Consider the following 15,044-nt stretch of genomic DNA (forward strand, 5'->3'; position numbering starts at 1 on the left):
CAGAAAGGGGACATAGCCTCATGGAATGGGGTATGGTCTCATGGCCTGACCCTGTTTCATCACTCCGGAGGCGTGCCCAGCTTCGGGCTGCCAGCGGAGACTCTTCTGGCTGCACTGCTGGCTCCTTCACTGTGACAGGAGACGAATGATGCATGTAATGTCACAGTGCAGCACCTGGCTTCTGCCATCGAGGAAGACTGTGCATTTTGGTGTCACCCCTCGGAAGGTGACACCAGGGTGTGGCCCACAACCGCAAAGTGACACCAATGACATACATTACTCAGTGTATAAGGACTTGATCAGACTCCTGAACTTGATCCAATGCTCTGCTAGGGAGGAGACTAGGATTGTGGAATAGTGCCCACATCCTGAAAAAAAACACGAGGCGATGAAACATCGTCATCGACAGGACCTGGCGGGTCATGGCAGCGATACAGGAAGATTAGTCTTCCAATGGCAACTATTCAGAAAGATTAGTCTTGCCATGGCAGTGATACAGGAAGATGGTGTAAAGGTTTGCATTACTGCCTCGCAGCACTGAGGTCATGGGTTCAATTCCCACCCTGGCCCTAACTGTGTGGAGTTTGTATATTCTCCCCGTACTTGCGTGGGTTTCCTCCGGGTACTCTGGTTTCCTCCCACAATCCAAAAATATACTGGTAGGTTAATTGGCTCCCAACAAACTAAACCCTAGTGTGTGTGTGTACATGTGGTAGGGAATATAGACTGTAAGTTCCACTGGGGTAGGGACTGATTTGAATGGCCAAATAGTCTCTGTAAAGCGCTGCGGAATATGTGTGCGCTATATAAATAACTGGTAATAAATAAATAAGATTAGCCTTGCCATGGCAGCGATACAGGAAGATTAGTCTTGCCATGGCACCAATACAGGAAGATTAGTCTTGCCATGGTAGTGATACAGAAAGTTTTCTCTTGCCATGGCAGCTATACAGGGAAATTAGTCTTGCCATGGTAGCGATACAGGAAGATTGGTCTTGCCATGGCTGCGATACAGGAAGATTAGTCTTGCCATGGTAGCGATACAGGAAGATTGGTCTTGCCATGGTAGCGATACAGGAAGATTAGTCTTGCCATGGCAGCGATACAGGAAGATTAGTCTTGCCATGGCACTGATACAGGAAGATTAGTTTTGCCATGGCACCGATACAGGAAGATTAGTCTTGCCATGGTAGCGATACAGGAAGATTAGTCTTGCCATGGCAGCGATACAGGAAGATTAGTCTTGCCATGGCACCGATACAGGAAGATTAGTCTTGCCATGGCACCGATACAGGAAGATTAGTCTTGCCATGGCACCGATACAGGAAGAGTAGTCTTGCCATGGCAGCGATACAGGAAGAGTAGTCTTGCCATGGCAGCGATACAGGAAGATTAGTCTTGACATGGCAGCTATACAGGAAGATTAGTCTTGCCATTGCACCGATACAGGAAGATTAGTCTTGCCATGGCACCGATACAGGAAGATTAGTCTTGCCATGGTAGCGATACAGGAAGATTGGTCTTGCCATGGCAGCGATACAGGAAGATTAGTCTTGCCATGGCTGCGATAGAGGAAGATTAGTCTTGCCATGGCACCGATACAGGAAGATTAGTCTTGCCATGGCACCGATACAGGAAGATTAGTCTTGCCATGGCACCGATATAGGAAGATTAGTCTTGCCATGGCACCGATACAGGAAGATTAGTCTTGCCATGTAGGCGATACAGGAAGATTAGTCTTGCCATGGCAGCGATACAGGAAGATTAGTCTTGACATGGCAGCTATACAGGAAGATTAGTCTTGCCATAGCACCGATACAGGAAGATTAGTCTTGCCATGGCACCGATACAGGAAGATTGGTCTTGCCATGGCACCGATACAGGAAGATTGGTCTTGCCATGGCATTTTAAATTCCCTTCAGGGAGCATCCCTCCACCAATTGGTGAGGGAGCCCACTCGGAAAGACGCAATATTAGACTTAATACTTACAAATGGAGACAGATTATCAGACGTAAAAGTGGGTGAAAACCTCGGATCCAGTGATCATCAAGCAGTATGGTTCAGCATTAAGACAGAGACTGACTCGTCCCATACAAAAACAAAGGTGTTGGATTTTAGGAAGGCTGATTTTGTAGGGATGGGAAAATGTGTAAGCGATTCTTTGGCAGAGTGGAGGAACTTGGAAACAGTGCAGGAGAGGTGGAAAACATTCAAATGTGCAATATTGAAGGCAACAGACCTTTGTATCAAAACTGTTAGGAAAAACACAAGGAAAAGGAAGCCAGTGTGGTTTGCAAAAGAAGTAGCAAATATTGTGAGAGCAAAAAAGATGGCTTTTAGGAAATATAAGCAGACACAAAATAATGAAGACAAAAAGATATATCTTGTTAGACAGAAGGAGACAAAGAAGGTAATCAGATGTGCAAAGGCACAAGCTGAGGAGAAAATGGCCCAGTCAGTGGGTAAAGGAGGCAAAACTTTTTTTAGGTATATAAGCGAAAAAAGAAAAACAAAAGGCGGAATTATAAAACTAAAGACGGACACTGGGAATCTTGTTGAGGGAGACAATTTAATAGCAGATCATCTTAATGATTATTTTTGCTCAGTATTTACTACTGAAAGAGAGGGGAAGGGGCCACAGTTAAGTTGCAGGGATATTCAGGAAAATGAAACAAGTACATTTACAGAGGAGAAGGTCCTAACAGAACTCTCAAAGCTGAAAGTGGACAAATCTATGGGGCCAGATGGGATACATCCAAGGATACTAAAAGAACTTAAAGAGGTGCTGGTAGCACCATTGACAGAATTATTCAACCAGTCATTAGCTACAGGAGAAATTCCAGGGGACTGGAAAAGAGCAAACGTAGTCCCACTGCACAAAAGTGGAAGCAAGGAAGAGGCAAACAACTACAGACCAGTGAGTCTTACATCAGTAGTAGGGAAATTGATGGAAACACTCTTAAAAGAAAGAGTTGTAGATCATCTCAAATCCGGCAATTTACTGGATCCCAAACAGCATGGATTCACTGGGGGAAGATCATGTCAAACAAATCTTATTGACTTTTTTGATTGTGTGACTAAAGTGATGGATAAAGGTGGAGCCATGGATATAGCTTATCTTGACTTTAGTAAGGCTTTTGACACAGTTCCACATCGCAGACTGCTAAATAAACTTGAAAGTTTGGGATTGGATATTAGGATTATTGAATGGATAAGATCTTGGTTGAAGGATAGAAAACAGAGAGTTGTGGTAAATGGAGTGCATTCACAGGAGGGAAATGTTACCAGTGGAGTACCCCAGGGATCTGTACTTGGACCAGTGCTTTTCAATATCTTTATTGGTGACATTGCAAATGGGATTAAAGGGAAAGTATGCCTTTTTGCAGATGACACAAAGGTATGCAACAGGGTAGACACACCAGGTGGGGTAAAACAAATGATTGAGGATCTAGGTAGACTAGAGGAATGGTCAAGAGTCTGGCAATTACAGTTTAATGCCAAAAAATGCAAAATCATGCACTTGGGTCTCAAAAATCCTAAAGCTAAATACAGTATTAATGGCACTATACTGGAAACTACTGAGGAGGAAAGGGATCTAGGAGTCACTATTTCAGATGACTTAAAGGCAGGTAAGCAATGTAACAAGGCAATGAGGAAGGCTAGTCAGATGCTTGGCTGCATTGGGAGAGGAATCAGCAGCAGAAAGAAAGAAGTAATAATGCCACTGTATAGGTCATTGGTACGGCCTCATCTAGAATACTGTATTCAGTTCTGGAGGCCATATCTTCAAAAGGATATTAATACATTAGAAACTGTACAAAGGAGGGCAACTAAAATGGTGCATGGCCTACATCACAAAACATACCCAGAAAGACTAAGAAATCTCAATATGTATAGTTTGGAGCAGAGAAGAGAAAGGGGGGACATGATAGAAACTTTCAAATATATGAAGGGTTTTAACAAAGTCCAGGAGGGAAACATTCTCCAAATGAAGAGAAGCAATAGGACACGAGGACATGCACTGAGACTGGAGGGGGGGAGGTTCAGGGGAAATTTGCGGAAAAATTATTTCACAGAAAGGGTAGTGGACAAGTGGAATAGCCTCCCATCAGAGGTGGTAGAGGCTAAGACAGTAGAGCAATTTAAACATGCATGGGATAGACATAAGGATATCCTTACAAAGAAATAAGGAACAAATAAGGTTAGTGATAAAAAAAAAAAATAATATATAAAAAAAAAAGGGGCAGACTAGATGGGCCAAGTGGTTCTTATCTGCCGACAAATTCTATGTTTCTATGTTTCTATGTTTCTATGGCAGCTATACAGGAAGATTGGTCTTGCCATGGTAGCGATACAGGAAGATTGGTCTTGCCATGGCAGCGATACAGGAAGATTGGTCTTGCCATGGCACCGATACAGGAAGATTGGTCTTGCCATGGTAGCGATACAGGAAGATTAGTCTTGCCATGGCAGCGATACAGGAAGATTAGTCTTGCCATGGTAGCGATACAGGAAGATTGGTCTTGCCATGGCAGCGATACAGGAAGATTGGTCTTGCCATGGCAGCGATACAGGAAGATTGGTCTTGCCATGGCTGCGATAGAGGAAGATTAGTCTTGCCATGGCACAGATACAGGAAGATTAGTCTTACCATGGTAATGATAGAGGAAGATTAGTGGCATTTAAACGTATTGAAGCTGTGATAGAGGGATGATGGGAAAGACAGATAGGAGAATGCTGCAGCAGTTGAGATGGAAGATGATGACAAAATGGTTACAAGTTTTGGTTGCATCTTTAAAAGAAAAAAGTGATATGTTCTAGCAATATATTGAAGGTGGTGATGATAGGACAGTGAGTGCGACGTTAGGAGAGGAGCAAAGTAGAAGGCACTAGTATAAGTCAAGGTCTTAGAAGACCGAGGAAATTATGGTTTTGTAGAGATGGCCATTGACAGGTCTACCATCTTCGCCGATTGTGCCACTTGAGTTCTACATTGATGGCATTAAACCATCGACAGGAAACCATCAGTGGTTTAAATCCTTGATCGTTAGCCCTGCTGTCAGTCACAGGGAGATGGCAGGCCAATCAGGGAAGCAAACACTGGCTAAGTGAAATGATGGGGGTGGAGCTAAGTGCCACTAGGCCAGATAAAATACAGCGGCACATCTTTGCCATAGATAACACAGAACCATTAGACCTACACAATCAATGGCAAATCCAACAACCATCAGTGACAAACCATCGATGATCAGTGGCCATCCCTGTGGTGTTGGCGACTTGAGAGGAAACTTGTGGAACGAAGATGACTCTAGGAGTAGAGAAGATGGTCAGCTCTGGCTTAGACACATTAAGCTTTAGCTGGGGGGGTACAGTATATTTAGGAATATTAATGCAAAGATATGTGAGTACCAAAAAAGAAAGTGCAGCATTTCAAATATACATTTAACTAACTACAAGACTAATAATGACTCTCTTTAAAAGATAATGGGTGGGATGTACTAATGTGTGGCGGACTTTGCCTGCATACTAATCACATATGAAGTAACATATTCATTGGCGTTTCTATAATGGGTGCAATGTGTGCGGCCCACACCGCACCCATATTTAATACTCACCTTTCCATAGTCCAGCGTCGGGCACTGCTCTTGTGGCAAAAATCACTGCAAAAATGGCTGCCGTGCACGCATAGTAGCCGAATTGGTCTCATAACATGGGCATCCGCCGAGAATTGCAAGCAGGAGGTGAGGGCGCGCGGTGCTGGGATGCGGAAAGAAGCCCATAGGCTTCTATAGGATAACACCAGCAAGAGCTGGCGTTACCCTCCGCATCAGTAAGCTGGCAGACAGGTTTTTGGTGCATATGAAAATGCGGTAAAATCCATTTAGTACATCCCGCCCAATATATTAGATTATTAACACTTTCACATGTGAAGTCTACAGACTATTGAAGATGAAGAGTCAACACAAGCATCATATAAATAAATGACGGTTTATTGAGACTAAAACAATGAGAGAGAATAAAACAATGTTTTGGCGGCTTCACTTCTCGAATAGTTTAAGACCTTCAAACTTGTTTGTGCTTTTTTGATTCGATATGGGTTTTGTCTGCTGCAGCCACACTGCTTTCAGATGGCAAAAAACATGAAATTGATGCTAAAATCTAAACAATAAACTGTTACCTGTTCGAGCTTAAATGACTTTGTTTTCTAGTATCTCTTATTTTTAAAAAATGTAAATAGCAAACATTAATGGGGCAGATGTATTAACCTGGAGAAGGCATAAGGAAGTGATACACCAGTGATATGTGCAAGGTGATACACGCACTATCCAATCAGCTCCAATATGTAAATGAACAGTTAGGAGCTGATTGGATGGTGTGTTTATCACCTTGCATTTATCACTGGTTTATCACTTCCTTATGCCATCTCCAGGTTGATACATCTGCCCATCTGCCCGGAGAGGAGACGCTGCAAGTGTCTTCGGGGGGCGGGACCGGACTGTGACATCACCAAGCCCCGCCCCCAGCATCGGGAAATGCCGCGATTCGCGGGTCCGCGGGAAGGGGGCGGGGCTAAAATGACGCAATTTGCGTCATTTTAACCCCTTCTCCACCCGACGGACCCGCAAATGCGGGAGGTAATCTCTCCATCCTGCTCGCATCACTAGGGTGCGAGCAGGATGCGGGAGACCTGCCCACTCTTCCGGGGGTGCGGGGGGCTACCCCAAAAAACGGGAGCCTCCCGCAGCTTCCGGGAGAGTAGGTAATTATGCATCTGCCCCATTGGCCCTATTCAGATGTGGTTGGAGGTGATATCACTTCCTTGGAAGCAGCAGTGATAGGGCTGTATGGTGATGCAGCGGGAGGCGTCTATTACACGCAGACGCCTCCTGCTGCAGTAGTGATCCCACCCATCGGATCACTCACTCATCATTGGGGGTATGGATCATAGGGTTGATCTGGAAAAGGTCAACAGGCACTAGGTTGACCCAAAAAGGTTGACACTCAAGAGGTCAACATGTGAAAAGGTCGACATGGTAAAATGGTCGACACAGGAAAAGGTCGCCATGAGGGTTCGTTTTTTTGGGATTTCTTTTACTCCGTAAAGTCACCGGAAACCCCAATTAGTGCATCACGTCCCTTGCACGGCGAATGAAGGCAAAGTGGCTCTGCTACCACTGCACTTGGCATAGGTTTCTATTCCCAATCGTAGTTCACGTGGACATTTTTTAAAAGACGCATGTCGACATTTCCCTGTGTCGACCACTACCATGTCAACATTTTTACAATGTCAACATTTTGTCCATGTTGAACTAATGCATGTCGACCAATAGCGGTCGACCTTGTGGCTGTCGACCTTAGTAGTGTTGACTGACCATCTGGATACCCAGCATCGGGCATCTTGCGGCAACTACGGTGATGCGCAAGCCGTCTGTTGTAGAGGGAATCTCCATCCAATGACTGAGATCCCTGACCTCTTCTCTCCCCCTAAATGGTGGCGCATTTTGGGAAACGGAGGCCATTGTCGCCCCCTCCCTGCCCCGAAACGGCATCATACCAGAACGGATCCTGCGCATCCACAAAGTACTGATAATCACTACTTTGCACATCCTGATTACAGATCCTTCGGGATCTGAATAACCCCCACTGGGCCTGATCATGTTTGTAAGTAAAGCAAAAAAAGCATGTCACTTTGTGTCTGGAACAAACCATGTTGCCATGCAAGGGGAGCAAATACATTTATATTTTCTCTGTGTCATAAATGTTAGACACCTTTATTTTTACACTGCAAGATTTGTTTGAAAATGGTGTACTACGTTTTACCAACGATCGGGATTCCGGTGCCAGCATACCGGTGCCGGGATCCCGACCGCCTAAGTGCCGGCAGCGGGGTGAGCGCAAAAGAGCCCCTTGTGGGCACGGTGGCGCGCTACACCTGCCACGTGCCACGCGCCACATTATCTATTCTCCCTCCAGGGGTGTCGTGGACACCCCAAGAGGGAGAATAGTTGTCGGTATGCCGGCTGTCAGGATCCCGTCGCCGGTATGCTCCCGTTTGAAAAGACCCCACCCAAATCTAAATGTCTCTGCACATGTTACATCAGCCCCACTTGCAGTGTAACATGGTTTTGCCCAGTGTGTGCTTTTCTGTTTTCCTGACAAACGTGAATCAGCCCTATTATTGAGTCTGATAGTAAAGTGCACTACAAACAAAGAAAACTTAAAGCCCGTACACACTGGCCGATATATCGGCCGTTCTCGTGGACGGCCGACATATCACGGGTCCGTCGGCCAGTGTGTACGGCCGATACGTCTGTGAACTCTGTCGTTCACAGACGTATCGCGTCTGCTCCGCAGCACAGCCGACGGCCAATATATCTACCAATTTATTGGCGCATCGCTGTGTGTGTACGGCGGTCGGCCGACCACCCGTACACATGCTGCGGCGGCCGGCGGTGATTGACAGGGCGTGTGTACACGCCCGCACAGTTCATGACGTCAGTCCCCGACAGATCGGGCAGTGTGTATGCTCAACACACTGCCCGATCTGTCCATAGATATATCTGCAGATCAACTGATCGGCAGATACATCTACCAGTGTGTACCCACCTTTACAAAAAAGAAACAAGTGTACAATGTATGAATGGTCCTGACTCAGAGGTGGAAGCAGCTCTGTGTCTAGGGTCACAGCAGATCTGAGAAGATTTGCTATTGCCTTGGGAGTATCGGCTCCTCAGATCCACTCCATGCTCCCGAAGAGGAACACCAGAAACATTGGCCGGACTATCGGACCTCTGAGCACCCAACGGTTGCTCGGACTGTCCGTTGCAACTAAGCTGCCGGGGCCATTGAAACTGCATGTAAAGACGCACTCCCAAAATAGAACCAACACACCTGTGTTTTAATTGCCAATCCCCATCACCACGCTAAACGGTTGGTGGCTGCAGAGGCATCACTAGGGGTACCACCCTTGGAGGTGATGACACCAAAATGCCGGCTTCTCCTCAGTGACTGGGAGCTGGGTGCTGCATGCAGCGTGCAGCGCTCGGTCCCTTTCCTGAGAAGGAGCCAACAGTGCAGGGATGGGGGTTCTCCAGGGGCACCCAAGCCTCTCCGGGAATGCTGGGCACACAACCCGAGTGATGAAAACATGAGAGTGCCGCAAGGCCATGTCCCTTCTCGTAAAGCCACGACCTTTTCAGAGGCTCTCTTGCCGCACCAGATGTCACCAGACTCAGAGATGCCGCTAGGTGGCTGTCAGTCACTCTGCGTGTAAACCTACACTACATCGCAAAACATGTGCACTGCAGCTCCAACGCAGACCCCAAACATTGGTCTTTTGTGACTGAATCAAAACTGCGCCCCTCTGAATCAGGTCCACTTTCAGCTCAAACCAGGCGGAACCTGTCTGCATTTTAGCGCCTTTGTTTTAGTCTAAATAATTTATCCAAACTTTTTCAACTTTAGACAGTTGTGAGAGACAGTTAGAAACAAATATGAGCATCTCTAATGAGACTGGTGCTATGTCGTTACTGATCACAGTCGAGTAGTGGCGCTAGGGGAGGAGTCTAGATTAGGCTTACACCTATGAATGTCAGCAAATATGGGAAATGTAACTGTATCCAGGGGTGTATAGCGAGGGTGGCGAGGGTGGAGCACGAGCTCCAGGCACTGGAAAAGTTAGAGGGCATGCCACCCCACCTCCACCCCCTGCTGTGCCTCAGACCGCTGTGCAGGCAGCCACAGAGCAGGAGGAGGAGGAGTAGATGGGGGGCACACTGACTCGGACTCAGAGACTAGGTAGGGAACAGGGCAGGCCAGAGGTGACAGCAGGAGATACTGACAGCCGGCACATGCCGGAACTCTGCCCGTCCTCTTTATATGTCTCATTATCTGCTTGTGGCTGTGCAGCAGGGTCACTTCTGTCCTGCAGCACCACTCTCTGCCTCCGTTGCTGCAGCTCCTCTTTCTGCCCTGGCTGCTGCAACACATTTCTCTGTCTAGCCCAGCTGCTGCAACACCTCTCTCAGCCCCGGCTGCTGCTGTAGCACCTCACTTTGCCTCTCAGGCAGCTGCAGCACCTCTCTCTGTCCCTCAAGCGGCTGGGTCAGTACTGGGGCATTATTTTCGTAAAGAGATTGGGGGGGATTATCAGGTCTGTGGTAGGTCACATTTTGGGCATTATTATCATTAAGGGATTGGGGGGCTGTGAGGTCAGGTCCGTCTGTGCATATACCATGTTTTTAAATTATTAGAATTAACAAGTAAATAGTCAAATACATCTACTTTCATAGCAGCTCTACTGTGGTGTAACATGTATAAGGGGCTCTACTGTAGCATAATATGTAGAAGGAGCCCTACTGTGGAATAATGTGTATAAGGAGCTCTATTGTGGCGTAACGTGTATACGCAGCTCTACTGTGTGACCTAAGGTGTATAAACAGCTTTTAATTGTGGTGTAACTTATATAAGGGGTACTGCTGTGTGGTGTAATGTGAATAACGGACACTACTGTGCGTGTAATGTGAATTGGTACTATTATGCGGCCACGCCCATTCCCATGAAGCCACGCCCCTATGTTTTAGTTGCGTGCTTACGGCACTGAGCTCCACGAGATCTAAAACTTGCCCTGTCAACAATTTAGGATTTTTAAATACAGTATGTTTGCCATGTTTGCCAGGCCCCCAATTCAGTACGGGGGTGGGGCGGGGGGGGGGGCACGACTATACATACCCTTGCTCCAGGCACCATGGCACCTAGCTACACCTCTGACTGTATCTCAGACAGAGATTACAGATAAACAATTGCTGGATCGTACAGCTATAATGCAGACTGATTACAACTAAAAGAAAGTGATTTAAAAAAAATGTAATCTCTGTTTATAATATACAATATTTTATCATACTCTATAGATATCAACTCTTATGATTAATGCTTACATTGAGTATATCAATTTTAATTAACCTGGTCATGGATCCTCTTACTGGGGACAGCCTTCACCGGTAACTTGAGAGGTATTTGGGGTATAACGATGATCATTTAACGCTTACTTTCCTCAATCAAGAAGTGTCCAGCTTTCAGGAGGAGCAGCGCTTGAAGGACATGCATTGTTTAGGCCAATGACCATTCGCACTACCATCCTCTGTTCTAGCTCCACCCCAGCAGTGTACCACCATCCACCATTCTATAAGCCACATGCTTTCTCTGTGTCCTTACCCATCATCATATTCATTGCCATTGGCTGCTTTTGGCTTTGACTGTCCTCTATGTTTACGCTCGCAGTTCATGCAGTACGATAAGAAGATTATTCACCAGCGTCTGGAGCGTTTTCAAAACCGGGTGGAGTTTACAGGGAACCCGAGCAAAAATGATTTGGCTGTGACAATACATGATGTTCAACTGCAAGATGGTGGAGAATATCATTGTTACGTGCTGAACCCGCCAGACCGAAATAAGGGCACAGGGAAAATTCGTTTGGAGGTTCTAACGGAGGGTATGTGAATCTACGTGCATCTACCTGAATGTAAATCTGTAGTGTGCAGGGTACAAATAGAATCTGCAGCCTATATTGCACCCATTTATTTCGTACATCTACGTCAGTAGAGGCCAAACCTTATAACACTATGGGCCGGATATAATGACGTGGACATACGGGATGCTTGCAGAGCTCAAAAGTTATTTTAAAGGGGCAATCACTTGTAAGGCATAGTTTTGCCTTCTAAGTGATTGCTCCTTTAAAAAAACATAGGAGTTTGGCTGACATCCTTGTAAGTGATTGCCCCTTTAAAGAAACATACGAGTTTGGCTGGCATCCTTGTAAGTGATTGCCCCTTTAAAAATTTTTACAAGTTCAGCCAGCATCCCGCACAGGGCAGCAGAACTCTGGGCGTCACTACATCCGGCTCCATAGGGTCGATGAATCAAGCAGTGTAAAGATTTGAGAAGTATACCAGTGGAGAAGTTGCCCATAGCAACTAATTAGATTCTACCTATCATTTTATAGAGTGTACTTCATAAATGCTACCTGAAAGCTGATTGGTTGCAATAGGCATCTTCTTCACTGGTCCAGTTCTCCGCTCTTTACACTGCTTGAAAGATCAACCTCAAAGAGGAGGATCCAATTAGCCACAGGGTTTGCTACACGGAGAAAAGCAACGGCTTTCACACCCGGAGCTATTCAATAAATCTGCCTTTTCCCAGCGTGGTAAACCCTGGGCGCACGTGCGATAAACCATTTATTCCATGTAAAATGCTGAATCAATTGGTTTCCCAGTGAGTTAGACCCCAGAGGCTGCCTTTTATCGTGGACTTTTCCTCGTAGCTTCTGGAGCTGTCCTCTGGGTCTAAATGACTGGGGTAAATCCCACTAATTGAATTGGCCGGGGTGTATAATTAGCCGTGGGTAAAACCCCGCAGCTTACTGGGATTCCCCCATAGTGCTGTAAGGTTCGGAGTCCAGCAAAATCTCTACTTTTACAGACTAACATTTGTTCACAGTAGACACTTCTTAAAATTAATGTGAGCAGCTACACATATATCTTCTTCCAATAGTTGTCAGCCAGATAACAATTACCAGAAAGTTTATCCGCCCTCTGTGCTATCTACAGAGTGTTTCCATTAGTTGTCAGGCAGATAATACACATTGAGAGCTTATCTGTCCTGTGTACTATACCAACACAGCAGCTCCATTACTCTGAAAGAGGTCATTGTCTCTTTGTACTGCCCCAAAACAAGTGGTACCATCAAAGGTATCATCAGTGGTGAAAGTAGAAATATTTTCTTAGTAGTACGGAGTGTTCCGGAAAATGGGCGTGGTCACGTGTCATGAGAGGGCATGGCCATATGACATTAGGGGGAGTGGCTACATTACACTAGGGGTGTGGCCACACAGCATAGTCCCTTGTCGATGCACTCTGGAGGCAAGGCTAGAAATATATAGTAATGCTACCAGTATAATAGAAATATATAGTAATAACCCCAGTATAATATAAATATATTGTATTGCCCCCAGTATAATATAAATATATTGTAATGCCCCCAATTTAATAAAAATACATAGCAATGCCCCATTATAACAGGAATATATAGTGTAGTAGTGCCCCTGGTATAATAGAAATATACAGTAGTGTCCCACATTACAATATAAATATATAGTAATGCCCCATAATAATAGAAATATATAGTAGTGTCCACATTACAATAGAAATACATAGTAATGCCCCATAATAATAGAAATATATAGTAGTGTCCCACATTGCAATAGAAATATATAGTAAATTACTAATGCCCCCATAATATATAGTAATGCCCCATAATAATAGAAATATATAGTAATGCCCCATAATAATAGAAATATATAGTAATGCCCCATAATAATAGAAACACATAGTAATGCCCCAATAATAATAGAAACACATAGTAATGCCCCAATAATAATAGAAATATATATTAGTGTCCAAATTATATAAATAAAATGAATTGAAGCCAGAGACATGCCCGGCAGCCCGGCCTGTGAAGAACAAAAGCCGCTCAGTGCCGATGCGTTACTTGAGCCGAGTGAAGGGAAACAGCCGGACACTGCGGGAAAAGGCCCCAGCCCAGTCCCCAGGCTCTTCTCTCCGTGCCAGTCACTACCTCCAGGAGAGGAAGCGTGATGTGATCTCATGATGTCACTGTCGCACTTCCTGTAGCCCTGACAAAGTGGGAGGCGCCATCATGCTGCAGAAAGCTATGGTCTTGTTGCTGGCAGCGCATTGTAATTGCAGTAATGGCAGTCACAGGTGCAAAGTGTGCAGTGGGTGGTACTGCGTACCTGCTGCCAAATTCTTACGGGTACTCCATACCTGAGCGTACCCACATACTTGCACCACTGGGTAACATGCACTGAAAGGGATTACATGTCCTGTGTGCTATACCAAGTGATTCCATAAATTGTCACAGGCAATATGTACTGAGAGGGATTATCTGCCCTGTGTCCTATACCAAGTGGTTCCATAAATTATAATGCAGTAACATGTACTGAGAGGGCTTATCTGTCCTGCGTACTATAACAGCACGGTGAGTGTTCACCTTCTTTGTCCTTTCCCCTTAGTTCCTCCAGAGAGGGATTCCACGGTTGCAGTTTTGGTTGGAGCTTCGGTTGGAGGTTTCTTGGCCGTTGTCATCCTTTTCCTGGTCATCCTAAAATGTGTCAGAAGAAAAAAAATGCAAAATCTTAACTCAGAGGATCAGAAAACAGAGGAAGAAGTAAAGACCGATGGCGAGGGGAACCCCGAAGGAGAAATGAAAGTATGTGTGCAATGAGGAGCTTGGGGAGAGGAGGGAGAGGAGGGAGAGGAGGGAGAGGGTGAGTAAGTAGTGGGAGTTCACTCTTTAGCCATTGAGATAATGGGCCTGATTCAGCGTTGCACACAATTTTGCTTTGTGGATGGATCTTGCGATTTTATGCACTGCGCCAAACCTGATTCCAGACAGATCATTTGCACCAAGGACGAAGCTCTGGTGCAAAGGCGCCCTGATAGTGATGGTTGCACACTTCACAAGCAGATGTATAGGGGTGGTATGGCCAATACAGAAGATCAGCAGTTATTCCTGCTGTCGCAATGCGGCCAGCTTGCGTGCAACTCTGAATCAGGGTCACAGGCTGTATAGTGGATGTAGCAGAGCAACATTTCCAATAGGCTAAATATGCACCTCCTGTAATCACTGAGCACATGTGGGCCTATGATAAGACATGGGTTGTGCCATGCTTTGCCTAAAGGTGGGTACACACTAATAGATATATCTGCAGATCAATTGATCTGCAGATATATCTATGGACAGATCGGGCAGTGTGTTCAGCATACACACTGCCCGATCCGTCGGGGACTGACGTCATGAACTGGGCGGGCGTGTACACCCGCCCGCCCAGTTCAGCTGTCAATCACCGCCGGCCGCCGCAGCATGTGTACGGGCGGTCGTCCGACCGCCCCGTACACACACAGCGACGCGCCAATATATCGGTAGATATATTGGCCGTCGGCTGTGCTGCGCGGCAGACGCGATA

At 45.8% G+C, this 15,044-nt stretch overlaps 1 protein-coding gene and 1 long non-coding RNA gene across 4 annotated transcripts in view; one reads left to right on the plus strand and one right to left on the minus strand.

Moving 5' to 3' along the window:
• Positions 1-15,044, plus strand: part of SCN2B (sodium voltage-gated channel beta subunit 2) — a 103,297-nt gene that overhangs the window by 47,867 nt on the left and 40,386 nt on the right. Inside the window, exons 3-4 of the mRNA XM_063943592.1 lie at positions 11,282-11,492; positions 14,091-14,287. Of these exons, the coding sequence (XP_063799662.1) occupies positions 11,282-11,492; positions 14,091-14,287 (408 nt within the window). The remainder of the gene's footprint in view (positions 1-11,281; positions 11,493-14,090; positions 14,288-15,044) is intronic.
• LOC134966670 (uncharacterized) overlaps positions 1-15,044 on the minus strand; it is a 117,332-nt gene that overhangs the window by 40,908 nt on the left and 61,380 nt on the right. For all 3 annotated transcript variants that reach the window (XR_010188686.1, XR_010188687.1, XR_010188688.1), the window contains exon 2: positions 14,069-14,179. This is a non-coding gene — a long non-coding RNA (uncharacterized LOC134966670). The remainder of the gene's footprint in view (positions 1-14,068; positions 14,180-15,044) is intronic.

Source organism: Pseudophryne corroboree, chromosome 10 (genome assembly GCF_028390025.1).
Source record: "Pseudophryne corroboree isolate aPseCor3 chromosome 10, aPseCor3.hap2, whole genome shotgun sequence".
NCBI classification, from domain to species: domain Eukaryota; kingdom Metazoa; phylum Chordata; class Amphibia; order Anura; family Myobatrachidae; genus Pseudophryne; species Pseudophryne corroboree.